Source organism: Tupaia chinensis, unplaced genomic scaffold, assembly GCF_000334495.1.
Source record: "Tupaia chinensis unplaced genomic scaffold, TupChi_1.0 Scaffold144276_1, whole genome shotgun sequence".
Classification (NCBI taxonomy): Eukaryota; Metazoa; Chordata; class Mammalia; order Scandentia; family Tupaiidae; genus Tupaia; species Tupaia belangeri.
Window position 1 is genome coordinate 5580759 of NW_006204133.1, and position 13256 is coordinate 5594014.

Consider the following 13256-nt stretch of genomic DNA (forward strand, 5'->3'; position numbering starts at 1 on the left):
TTCCGTGAGATTCCCCATGTCCTCCTCTTCCTCTTCTTCCTCTATGCATGACTGAAGTATGTGAGTCACATATTCCAAGAGCAGTAAATGAAACAGATGCCAGGAGCCTACATTTAATCAACAACCCACGATAAATGCATTTGGTAGGTAGAGAGATGACAGACAATAATCACCGGGGAGCCGACAGTTTTCCTGGGGTTTTGACTCCTGTGCAGTAGAGCATCATGATTTCTAGAACTGAGCCAGAAGGGCCACTCTTGCAGCAAACCATGCCCAGGATCCCCCGTGGGGCAGTTTGGGGACAGAAGGGACAGAAATCTAAATAGCAGACCTTGAAATCCACTTAGTGTGAGATGGGAGAGAAGCGTGTCCCACAGAGAAACGGGCTTTGTTTTGCGCCCAGAGCTGGAGACGGTGTTCCTTTCACCGTACATAAAAGAAAGTATGATTAACGTTTGCCCGAGAAATGGAGGGGACGAGCTGAACTTTTGCAATTGTGAAAAGGTAACTTTTTTTTTTCTTTTTTGCTAGGGTGCATGTGCTTGCCAGAGAGAGAGAGACAAAGGGAGAGGGAGAGGAGAGGAGAAAGCGCCCCTCCATGGGACATGGTTACACCACAATCCCTTCTCCTCCGTTTTTCCCCCACAGGGATTCTGGGCACATGTGCATATGCACCCAGCATCTTTCTCAAATCGCTGGGTCCGGGACTCGAACTGCATGGTCAGCTGTGTGGGATCCAGCTGCCTTAGCCACCAGGCCATGGAGCTGACCCAAATAACTTAAATAAAGGTAAAATCGTAGCTCTTATACAGATATAAAATGAACACGTGTCTAAAACTTCAACTCCTGACTCGGTGAAGGAATGAGTAAGATGCTGCTATTGGTTCAAAGGAGAATTTAAAGTATGAAACATACATAGGCAGTCAAGAAAGGTGGCATTAATTTATAAAACGATGCAAAACAGATCTGTCCTTGTGGCAGTGATCCATCGCAGCCCTCTGACTGGCTAGCCTGCACCTCCGTGGATAAGCACCATTTGCATTACGACATAGTGTTGTAAAACAGCTCAGAGACAGTGAGAAAGGGAGGTATGCCAAAGGGCGTGCTGGGCCTTTGTGTCCGTCTCAAAGCCCTTTTTCTATTTCAAACAATCTTGCTGTCCATTTGGAAGCCTTTCCATTTTTCTCTGCACAGCATTGGTTATTCCTTGATGGATCTGGGGTGGGAGATACTGCCCCTGTGGGCTGGCACAGCCCAGCTTGCTGTAGGCTTGACTAGCAATAACTGGCCTATCAAACCTCGGGAAAACCACAGTCCTTGGGAAGAGGGCAAACTACTGATACTAATACTTCCACTTCATATGGAAGTCCAGGGAAGGGAGGCTGGGAGAGCAATGGCAACTACAGGGCTGGGGGTTTCATTCTGTGATTGCAATGAACTCTGCTCCAGCTCTTTGCTCTGGGAGAGCTTTAATTTGGACTTATTAAAGGGGAAGACATTATTATAAATGGGTGTCACCTGCAGAGTAGCTTACAGCAGCAACCCTCAGAAGGGCTCCTGGGTGTTTGCAAAGCTGGTCCAGAATAGGGCTTGCCTTCTCCCTTGTTCTTCACATCCACTGTGAGAGCCCCTGTCTGGGGCAGGGATTCCTTGTCCTGCCCTGTGTGCACTCTTCAAGGGATGGGACTTTGTTTCTCCACTGCTGTATGCCCAGTGCTCAAGGAGGGACCACACACACATTGCAGGCATGTGACGCTCCATTCCACGAAGCTGGAGTTATCAACTTCCCTTTCTACGGCCCTCCTTATGCTGTATCTGTGTCAATAATGTGACCTTCCCCAACAGAGGAAGATGACTTTTTTTTATAGGGTGTCCCGTGGTGTTTTGATACATGTATACACTGAAAAACAATCAGGGCACTATCACCGGCATATTGATCACCTTAAACATGTACCATTTCTTTGTTGTGAGGTCATTCCAAGTATTCAACCAGGAAGTTTGCAAAATGCATCCGATTTTCTTCTTTCCACCATCTGCTTCCGATGGCAGCATTTTAGCCCCTGTTTCTGAAAGTTCAATATGGGTGCTCAGACGATCTGTTTGTTTTTTGGGGGCGGGGGAGCAGGTGACATGGTGGTTAAGGTGCTGGACTCCCACATAGCCTACTGCAGTTTGAGTCCCGAACTTGGCAGCTTGCTTTCTCACTTTCTCTCTCTCTCTGATGAGTGCATGTGCCCTATGGCAAAGTGAAAATAATAATAATAAATAAAACTGAATAAATAATTCTTTAAAACATTTATTTTTCTCCAACTCAGTTTTCTCTCATGATGCTTTTCTCAAAATGTCACAAACCACATAATCCAAAAACAAGAGGAGGTTCCCTATGCGGCCAACAAGGATGAACTGAGGAAGGGAGGCATGGAACATTTATTCAGTGGACCATCTCGTGGCTGCCAAGAAAAAAGGTGGCTCCATGTGATGTTCTGTAGCTATGTTGTCTTTTACACAAAAAGGGTAAAAGAAGATGACTTGATGCTACACAGCAGTATGTGAAGTACTTAAGCTATAACAAGAGCTTTCAAAGATAGCATACGAAATGCTTCTGTGGTCTCTGACTTACCGAAACTGTCTCTGTGGCAGAGGGTCATGGCTTTGCTCACTGCAGTGAGAAGGAAATTCCACCGTAGCTGGAAGTTGGCAGCCCGTCTGATAAACTCCTCTTTGTTTCTGCTTGGCTGTTGGATTTTCGTGAGAGAAAATGCAGGGGTTTAATGATAAAATCAAGGAAATAGCGTGTTTTCAAGTGCACACGTTTGTCATGCACAGGCCAAACCCAAAAGGAGGAGGCGGAGGAGGAGGGAGAGGAGAGAACTGAGGCAGCAAACTTGAGCCTATTTCAGGTCGACCGCGGTTTGAGTCCCGGACCCGGCGGCTTAAACTCACGCTAGGTGCATGTGCGTGCGTGCGTGCCCAAGATCCCGAGAGGAGAATGGAGGAGAAGGGATTGTGGCGTGACCATACCCCACGGAGGGTGATTTCTCGCTTTCTATCTCTGTCCCTCTCTGTCTGTCTGGCGGGCGCACGCGCCCTATAGCAAAAACCTCTCAAAAAAAAGGTCATTTGTGAAGTGTGTTCAGTAGAATGTCTGGAGGCCATTGATTTAGACTGAGTTTCTGCCCCAACAGATCAAACCAAAATGGAGGCACCCAGGCTAATGCTCCACATCACCACGCCAAAACTACGCACGCAGCTTGCCTGACCTGAGAAATCAGGAGACGCAGAGAGAGGTCATAGCCAAGTCCTCAAAACAGACCATGTTCAGCCAGCATGATCGGGACGTACTCTCTGCTTAGCCTTGACAAGGAGAGTAGCCTTGAAATGATGAATTGCCTTTTAGCTCTTTGTTCCTGCTTTCCTGTCTATAAACACCGCCTGTGTCGTAGAGCAGAGCTCTCTGAACCTCTTCTGGTTCTGAGGATTGCTCCATTCATGAACCGTTCTTTGCTGGAATAAACCCTGTCAACTTGAATTTTACTAACATTTTCCTTTCATCGAGCACAGAGAAGCACTGGGGCATCCTCACTGCAGTCCACTTGGGAATGGCTATGGAGCGGGCGGGTGGTTATTTTATACTCGGGGACAGAGTCCCGTAATAATGTCCAGTCGGGGTGCTTATCTGGGAAAGTGTAACACTGGCACTGCCCGGTGGAAACATTCTCCAGAATGGACGGTCCCCCACCCCTGCTTCCCGCGGGGCTGAGGTCATCCGGCAGCCTGAGTAGCACTAAGTGTGGCTCCAGTGGGACGCCTCTACATGCAGACTAAGAGTCTCTCGTCTAGACAGAGCAGGTCTGGGCGGCACTTGGCGGTGACCCACAGACCATGGAGTCACATGGGTTTTAGAAGCACCTGCTGATAGGCATGTGCCGAGGCCTCTAAGTCTCGGTCCTGTGCCTTGTAGACCACCCACTGGCTCAGCCTCATGCCTTTGAACGAGAGATGGGGAGAGTAGTCATGCTCTTTCTTTCCGTAGACATTGAGATAGGGCACTTGTGCTCGCCAGAGAGCGATAAGGAGAGGGAAAGAAAAGGAAAGAGAAAGTGAGAACGTACCCTCCTGGGCGGACGGCCACATGGCAATCCCTCCTTCTCCATTCTCCTCTTGGGATTTTGGGAATGCATGCACAGATGCCCGACATGTTTTTCAAGCCACCAGGTCTGAGACTTAAACTGCAATTGGCCACATGGGATCTAGCAGTCTCAACCTCCACACCACCTGCTGGCCCACAGCGCTTTTTATTGCTGTTGCTTTTCTTTCTTTTGGTCCCACCAAAAGCCCCCAGCATGCCAATAGTTTGCCCTGAGCTTTGGGTGGTCATGAACCCCCTGCAGCAGCAACTGAAGTAACTCTTCCCCTGTGTTTCTCCTCATCTGAAGCAGGGCTTTGGGGAGGAGCGCCTCCCAGTCGTGTTCAACGGAGCCCTTAGGGTTGGAGGGATGATGGGAGTACAAAGAGCCCAGGGATACTCTCCAAGCGTGGAGGGAACTGGCTCTAGGCGACCACACTCTCTCTGCACAAACATTCAGACATCAACTGTCACCACCACTAAGCCTCCCCGCCTTCACCACCACAGTGGCACCTCGAGAGCCTCTACTTGAAAACTATTTTTAGGCCTGGAATGCAGGAGAACAGTGGGAACAAAACACACAAGCAAGTTGGCAGTTCCCTCTGCTCGCATACTGAAGCCGTTAGTCATCTCTGATAAGCCCAGGGCTTTGCGGTTTAACAGCCTGAGGATTTTACTGACAATAGTCTGATCTTTTTTTTTTTCCTTTTTTTGGAGAGGTTTTTGCTATAGGGTGTGTGCGCCCACCAGAAAGACAGAGCGAGACAGAGACAGAAAGCAAGAAATCACCCCCCAGAGGGGATGGCCACACTGCAATCCCTTCTCCTCCATTCTCCTCTCAGGATCTTGGGCACACAAGCACACACGCCCGGCATGAGGTTAACCCACCAGGTCCGGGACTCGAACCATGGTCGACTACATGGGAGTCCAGCAACATAGCCATTATGCCAATTGCTGGTCCCCTATTGTCCATTTTTTAAGAATTATTTATTCAATTTTATTTATTATTGTTATTACTTTTATTTTTAAATTTGCTATAGGGCACATGCGCTCACCAGAAAGAGACAGAGAGTGAGAGAAAGTAAGAAAGAAAGCCACCAGATCTAGGACTCAAACCATGATTGACCATGTGGGAGTCCAGCACCTTAACTGCCATGGCACCTATTGGCCCCTTGACTGTGGCTTTTAGCAAACCTCAGAGGGCAAATCATTTTACTCCAGCAGTGCACACAGGCTCTTATGCACTCTTACTCACACACATGCACACACTCAGGCTCACTCTCATGCACACGCACCCACCTGCATGCTTACACCCACCCACGCTCAACCCTAAACTCGAACACATGTCCACCTACATGTTCACACACATGCATGCTCTTTCTCTCTCACACATCTGCTTGACATTCCCCCTCCCAATTTTTGGCCTTGCAGAAGTGAGAGGCGGTTGCCTGTCCTCACATTCCTGCCAGCCTGGGCTCATTTACGGCTGAGCCTGACAATCCTCTTTCTCCACCCCCAGGCAACAGATCCTTGGGGCTATAATTTATCATAGCTAGGATGATTACGTGCACTCCTTTCCTTAAAAAACAAACAAACAAAAAGCACAAGCAATCAGTTTTGTACCTGGAAGACAAATACTTGGAGGTGTGTAGATAGACAATTCAGGAATACACTGAGATCTGCTGATGTTCCCAGCAAAGAGATTACACTGCTTAAACCTGCAAAGAAACACAATGACACAATGAAAGGGCTGCCAGAGTTTCCCTGTAGGTAAGTGTATACTTTTCGCTCATTTTGAGCACAAAGGTCGGGCTGTAAGGTTGGCCTGGTCATCTCCCACAGAATCGCAGTCCTGCCTGCGAGGGACACTCTGCCTCTCGTTGAAATGGATGGACATGTTTTGAAACCATAATTACATCTTGTCATCGCGCGGATCTCATCTTCAGATGAGATCATTTCACGACACAGACATGACGTCACCTGTCCTTGCCATGTTCACAGAAGGCTAGCTGATTAAGGCCTTAAGTGATGGCAGGCATCAAAGGTGCTGAGACTAAGCCGCTCGCCTGGGGCTGCATTGTCAGGTGGGGCCCGAGCACCGCTGAGATGTCAGGGCTTGAGGACTCTACCTGCACAGGAAGTGCTGACAGAGAAAAAGTGGCCAGAAATTCAAGTGAGTTGCTGTGGACCCAGCTGAGGCGTGGTCGAGTGCACCTGGACTGGGGAAACCTTTGCTAGCCAGGTCTCGGCGATGGCCGTAAGTGTGCTGTGTCCCTGCAGAGTCTGCGTCTTTCAGATGCCACCAGGCCAGCAAGAAGGGACACAGGGGGCCTTCTGCTTTCCTGGGGGCTCCCTGGACTTGGGTAAAAAAAGGATTGGGAGGGACCAGCAGTTGGCATAATGGCTATGTCGCTGGACTCCCATGTAGTTGACCGTGGTTCGAGTCCTGAATCTGGTGGTTTAAACTCATGCCACATGTGCATGACCAAGATCCCCAGAGGAGAATAGAGGAGAAGGGATTGCAACATGGCCATCCCCCCTGGGGGGTGATCTCTCTCTTTCTTTCTCTCTCTGTCTTTCTGGTGAATGGACACATCCTATAGCTAAAACCTCTCAAAAAAAAACCCGAAAAGGATTGGGGTGGCCATTTGGGTTTCTAGGGGAGCCGGTGGTCTGGGAGGGGGACTTCAGTCTATTCTAATCAGGTCTTTCTTAACTGGGAAGTCTGCTGGGTTAGAGGGCAACCTTTCAATTACTAGATTGGAGGAAAGAGGAATGCCAGAAGGGACCATCTGGGATTGGGTCAGCTCCTGGAAGAGGTGCCGGGGACAAAGTGGGGGGGACACAGGTTATTTCCCAAGCATGGAGGGGTCTCAATATTTTAATATGAGTATGACCCCATACAAAGTGAACCCCAATTCAAGGTGTAAGAAAGAATATGGGATAGTTTATGGGTGATGCTTTTCCGTATTGCTGAATCCACAGATCTAGAATGAGATAATACAGTACTGCCAAACACAGAACCATGCTGGGCGGCTCAAGTGGAAGACTCAGCTGACCCCTTGAAGGAACTCAGGGGTACCAGGCAGGTAACCTGATACTCAGCTGAGTGTCCAGAAGGGGGCGTCCTCGTGCATCCCGGGAGTGAGCATTTAGGAAGGGCCAGCTGGAGCTGGCACCCGCGGTGCCCGCCTAGTAAATGTCACAGGGAGGTCTCGGCCATGACTGGGGGAGGGAGCACGACCGTTCTGCAGCCCCCTCCTGAAGCAGCTCGCAGGTGCCCTCTGCCTCTGAAGACTTGCTCCTCTCTCTGCTTCCCCCCAGGGGATGAACATGATGTTGCCAAGCTCTTTACAGAACGGAGACCTTTTCCTTGAAAATCACAGGGGGCGTGTGGGTACTACAGGTCATCGTGCAGCTGGGCCCTGTGGCAAAGGCCCTGCAGTCATTTCCTGGAACTGCCCTGAGCCCTGCAGGCGAGCCCATGGCCTGGGCTGCTGGAGCCCGGGGTGGGTGGTGGTGTGAGGATCCCAGTGGGTCTGCCTCTCTTTCTCATGGAAAAAATAATGGACAAACTTTAAAAAATGATAATTATCAGATAGAAAATGACCAAAAAAAAAAAAATAGCCCCATACTTAAATCACTAGTTTGTAAAAATAGTGACACTGCTAACAGCCACCGCAGAACTGGGGGCAGGGCAGGGGTGAGGGTGGGGGCGGGAGGCAGCGCTAACTCAGTCTGACTCCGCTGTGATCAAAAGGACATTGGAATCTGAGTATTACGAGATGGATGCAGAAGTGATTTTTCTTTCTCTCCCGAAGGAGAAATTCCAGGAAGAAATGTGGTCAAATAGGCTGGTCTGCTCATCGTGTACCCAGTGTGTGTGAGCCCTGGCGCCCTTCCCCACGGGGATGGTTCTGGAAGTCCAGGCCAGGGGCCATTCCGGGGGCACCCACTGTCCCCTGCAGGAAGAGCTGTGTGCGCAGATAGGCGAGAACATCAAAGAGAAAACATCTGTGGAGAAGTCCGCAGATTAGTGGGGCCGTGCTGGCTCCGACAGAGGCGGCCGCAGAGGGAGATTACATTTCATCGCCGTGTTGTTCTCCGGGTCCTCGGTGTCACTCGGGTCACTTGCCAGGGCCTGCTCGGAAACATCCAAAGCACCTTGAGTGATGACGGCGTGTAAATCGGACTTCAGAGCGCTGACTCGCCGGCTGCTTTTCAACACCATCCTCATGGTCTGCAGAAAACGGGGAGGCACGGGCCTCAGTTCAGCCTCGTCATTTTGCTTTCGCCCTCCTCTCCCAGCTGCCGAGATGGCAGATTTCTCTTCATTTTTATTTATTTATTTATTTATTTTTTTGAGGAGAAACAAAAGGAGATTTAGGTTTTATCTACTAAAATCGAACCTTGAACAATAATTAAAATGCTAATATTTCACACATTCTAGAGCAGCCTTTCTGGAAACCAGCATTTAGAAGGCTTCTGCTTTTAGGCAGTTGTGTTCAGGGCCCTGAGGGCACTGCGGCTTTTCCGTGTGTGTGTGTGTGTGTGTGTGTGTGTGTGTGTGTGTTTCTGGTTTTAGTTTAGGTTGGGTCTTATCCTGTTGGGATCCTCCTGCCTCTCCTCCCGAATATCTGGAAACATAGGTGTGGACTCCCATGCCCGGGATTCTTCCCCGTTTCTGACTCTCTGCAGCCCACTCCGTAAGCCTAAATTACTCCAGAGGGGACAGCACTGGGTGGTCATCTGCCAGGAGAGCGTGGGTATCACACTGACCGAGGGCTGGCCAGCTACGAGTGTGCACATACGCGCTGGCCGACAGAGGGGGCCAGGAAGGCTGTCGCGGGGAACATGTGGCGAACTCAGCACCTAGGGAGGCTGCTGTGCTGGAAGGACAGAGACAGTTCAAGAAGAGCCTCTGCCGAGCTGCTCTGGAGCAGAGGCTCACTTGGAGCTGAGTGACGGTCCCAAGCTCTGCCCTGACCTATTGCCGCAGGATTTCAGAGCAGATTCCTGGGTGGCCAGTGAGCCAGGTGATGGCAAAACTTCAACTTTCCTTCAGCCCTCCTCGACCTTCCTGAAGCTTCATGATTACCCCGGGGAACGAGGAGGGTGATAAAAAAGTCAGAGGTCCGGACACAGGCAGCCCGACTAACAGAGCAACTGGGCCAGGCGTAGGGGCAAAGCATCTGTCTGTCTCCTAGCCTCTGCTGCTATGCCCTTTGACCCCTGGCATGGACTAACCCAGGTGGGGCCTCCCTCCCGTGTCTTTAAATGTCTGGCCTGCTTTCTGTCTGACCCTGAGACAGCGAGGTGTTTGGAGCACTTCTGAGGAAGGGAAGGGGTGCTTCTAGCTAGAGCCGTGGACCCCCACACTCCCCAGGCCCCGCCCTGTCTGCCTCTTCGAGGGGCATGAAGCAGACACTTGCTCGAAGGCGATACTTGCAGCGTCGACCTTTCACTTCAGGAAACTGCCTCGTTCCCTCCCGTCTGATTGGCCGAAACCTACCTTCGCCATGTTGGAAAGGTATGTCTTTCTTCTCAGCCTTTTGACAAACACGGTCACTTCTGTTATGAACAATACACATGGCTATTACTGACACAAGAACTTCCTGTGGGGGAGGAGAGGCCTGTCTGGAAGAAGCTACGTGCAGTCGTGGGGAAGAGGAGGAAGGAAGGAAGGATGGCCTCTCCTTCCTCGGGCTTTCCCCGGATGGCTAAGGGGCTCCAGCAGGGGCAACTTGACTAAAACATCCCCATGTGCCAGGGAAATTACCCAGCCCCAGCATCTGGCAAGGGAGCTGCTCTGTCTGAACGTCTGTGTCTCCCCAAATTCATGCAGTGAATCCTCAACTCCAAAGTGATGGTGTTAGGAGGTGGAGCTTTGGGGGAGAGAGGAGGTCACGAGGGCAAGGCCCTTGAATGGGATTTGTGGCCGTGTAAAAGAGAGCTCCCTCACCCCTTCCGCCAGGCAAAGACCCAGCAGGAAGGCACTGCCTATGAGCTGTGAACAGTCCTCCCAGAACCTGCCAGGACGCTGATATGGACTCGCCTGGAGAATACCCGCCACTTGACTGCCTTTTTCCCCCTCAAAGTCCTTTATTGTACACTACCATCTGCTGCAAGGCGGGGGAGAGCAAAGGACACAGCGAAGTAGATAAATATGCCAAGCTTTGTCTTTTTTTTTTTTCTTTTTAAGCCAGGCATTTATAAACAAGAAAGCATACATTAACTACATAAAAATAGTTTTTGAATGGCAGAGTAAGCTTTCTCGCCTGTCTTTTGTAAGCCACCCAGTCTTGCCATTTCGTTAGGGCAGCGTGGATGGACAGGTGCTCAAAAGAAATTAGGATTTTTTCCAAGAACCCTGAGCACCCGCAACTTTCTCATCCTGTTGTAATATGATCAAAGGAATGGACAGGATTAAAAGAGGAAACATAAAGCGAGGCAGGTGCTCTGCTCGTGAATGGATTCGTTTATCTATCTGACAGATACGTAGGAGGACACGTGTGTGGCGTGTCCTCCACAGACGTCTGCAGAATTGATGGGCAGAGGAGGACGGCCTCTGCCTTGCAGAAGCTCACCCTGCAGAGGATGGATTGCAGCTCTGCACAGGACTTCACAAGGGCTGCACGCCCCAGAGTGAGGGCACAGCAGGGAAGATGAAGAGCTGTGGGGAAGAAGAGGCCTGTCTGGAAAGAAGCTACCAGGGGAAGGCGTCATGAGGAAGGTGGCACTTCATCTGGGTTTGAAGGCCTAGTGGCTAAGGGAGCCAGATTCCACATGGCTGACTGCAGTTCAAATCTGGGCCCCAGTGGCTTGAAACACACAACAGGCGTGTGTGTGTGTGTGTGTGTGTGTGTGTGTGCCCCAAATCCTAACAGGATGGAGAAATGGAGGAGAAAGTATTCTGAAGTGACCACACCCCACTGGGGGTGCTTTCTCTCTCTTTAACTGTCTCCTGCACACATGCATTTTGGCAATAAAATAAAATAAAATAAAATAAAATAAAAAATAAATGAATAAAATCTGGGTTTTGAAGCATAGGCAGGAGTTAGGCAGGGGACACAGGAGGAATAGGGGTAGGGGACAGTCCAGGCACAGAGAATAGCAGGAATAAAGGCCTTTTGGTGGACAACTGGTCTTATGTTGCTGGGGAACACAGTGGATCATGGGGGTTCCTGGGGAGATAGAGACAGAGATGAGATCAAATGCCAAACAGTGAACCACCATGGTGAGTGGAAGGGAAAGGACCACCTGGGTGGGTGGGGCATGGAAGGTTGTTAATTGACAGAGTCGCTGTATTAGAATTATCACTGGGGATGCTGGGGGTGGGGGCTGGAGGTGAGGTGATCAATTAGGAAGCTACCGAAGTGACTGGGAGGGACAGAGTGACTGAGCTTCAATTCAGGCATGGGTTAGAATGGCCACAGGGCAACTGGAGCGAGGCTTCTCCCAGCAGGGACCCCTTCGCCCTCTCTCTGCAGTACCCCTGCTGCCTCTGTGGCTGGCAAACTTGGGCCCAGCCTGGGTGTGCCAAACATTCCCAAGTGGAACCCCCTCAGACCAGGGTAGCCAGTGTGAGCACCGAATGGGAGTGCGAGGGTGTGGGTGAAGGTTAGACCCGGTCCTGTTCCTTAGGCGCTTTGAGAAGACAAGACTCACCTGCCCCACCCAGGAAACACATGCGCGGGAAGCCAGACTCCTGGGATTGTGGAGGAGTGGCCTGTGCCCAACGGGTGTGAGGCATGTCCCTGAGCTGGCCCCAGGAAGGGAGAGGGGATTTGGGCTGAGTGCAATGATGGAAGAAACTCCCAAAGGCATGAGGAAGAAAATGGGCATATCCAGGCTCTCAGACACGGCACCCACGCAGTACTACAGGGCACGAAGGGGGCAGGTTTACGGAGGGCTGGGACAGTGTGAAGAATTCCAGACTGGCAGTGTGAAGCCACTGTGGGCCTGAGCAGACAGCCTGGCAGGAGCAGTCTGCAGGGACTAGACCTGGCAGCCTTCTAGAACATGAACAGAGACACAGTGCAGTTCAGGCCTGAGACCTGAGGCTGCAGAGGGGTGAATGCCCTGGTGGCCCTGGAGGTCAAAGGAAGTTAAGGGTCTGGAAGGAATCTCTAGGGAAGAAGTGAGACTGTTGTGACAGAGAAGCCAAAAGGTGATGGAGCCAGAGCCCTAGGCACAGGCCGGAACCTCCCGTTTCTTACAACAGCCAGCAGCATCCCTTCCACAGTCCAGCCCTGGCTGTGCTGAAGGTCCGCACCTCATTGCGTAAAAAGGAGAAGGGCTAAGGAGGCTGTGGACGGATCAGTGCAGACCAGCCCCAAGGGAAGGTCGGAAGCCCTGAGGAGGCCGGGCCTTCCCGACTGGGGGGGAAAGGCCGGCCTAGGACTGGGAGGCTCCCCAGGGGAAAAGGTAGCCGCTGCATCCACCCTTGCAGTTCACGTTGTGGTGGTGGTGGTGGTTGAAACCTACCTTTGAGTTTGGAGATCTGTAAGAGGGCTGGAAAACCTTCCAAAGCATTAAGAAGCCACAGCTTAAATCTCTTACTAAATAACCGGACAGATTTCAGGTACTGGATGGAAACATCTTCCAGAAAGTCATGAAGGAGGATGTCTTCAATTCCCTGCAACCGAAGGGCCAAGACACTGTGACTCTTCCAGTCAGCTCAGGGGCCTCGAAGGGCAAGTGCCCAAAGCTCACATGTGCACAGGGACAGGCAGGCCATGACAACTCTGAGAGAAAGCTCCCTTCCTCCCACCCCAGGTCTGGCCCAGACACTGCCTGCTGAGCAGGACAGCAGGGTGGTGTGATAGACTTGGATATTTCCCCAGAGATTTGAAAATATTGATGAGTCCAATTTAAAACAAACAAACAAAATAAAACCAACAATGCCAGCCAGCACTAGGTGCAAATAAACATTTAAGAGCCAAGCCACCAGTTTTCAGCCTTTGTGCTAAAAACTTAGAAGCACCAGCTTGTTTCCTAAAAATAAAAGGAAAACAAAAGGCAAGGCTCATGATTAACTGAAGGATACATTTTCACCACAGAAAGGACAGATACCTGACCCTCATCATGTGAGAATGATCTTCAAAAAAGTTCATGGAAAATGTGTATT

The 13256-nt window shown here is 50.7% G+C and overlaps 1 protein-coding gene and 1 long non-coding RNA gene across 2 annotated transcripts in view; one reads left to right on the forward strand and one right to left on the reverse strand.

Moving 5' to 3' along the window:
• LOC102491583 (uncharacterized) overlaps positions 1-3582 on the forward strand; it is a 15375-nt gene extending 11793 nt beyond the window's left edge. Inside the window, exon 3 of the long non-coding RNA XR_337119.2 lies at positions 3186-3582. This is a non-coding gene — a long non-coding RNA (uncharacterized LOC102491583). The remainder of the gene's footprint in view (positions 1-3185) is intronic.
• Positions 1-13256, reverse strand: part of RFX8 (regulatory factor X8) — an 85775-nt gene that overhangs the window by 11191 nt on the left and 61328 nt on the right. The window contains 6 exon segments of the mRNA XM_027767521.1: positions 1-107; positions 2621-2735; positions 5750-5844; positions 8210-8366; positions 9639-9697; positions 12614-12764. The exon segment at positions 1-107 is cut by the window's left edge and continues 45 nt beyond it. Of these exon segments, the coding sequence (XP_027623322.1) occupies positions 1-107; positions 2621-2735; positions 5750-5844; positions 8210-8366; positions 9639-9697; positions 12614-12764 (684 nt within the window).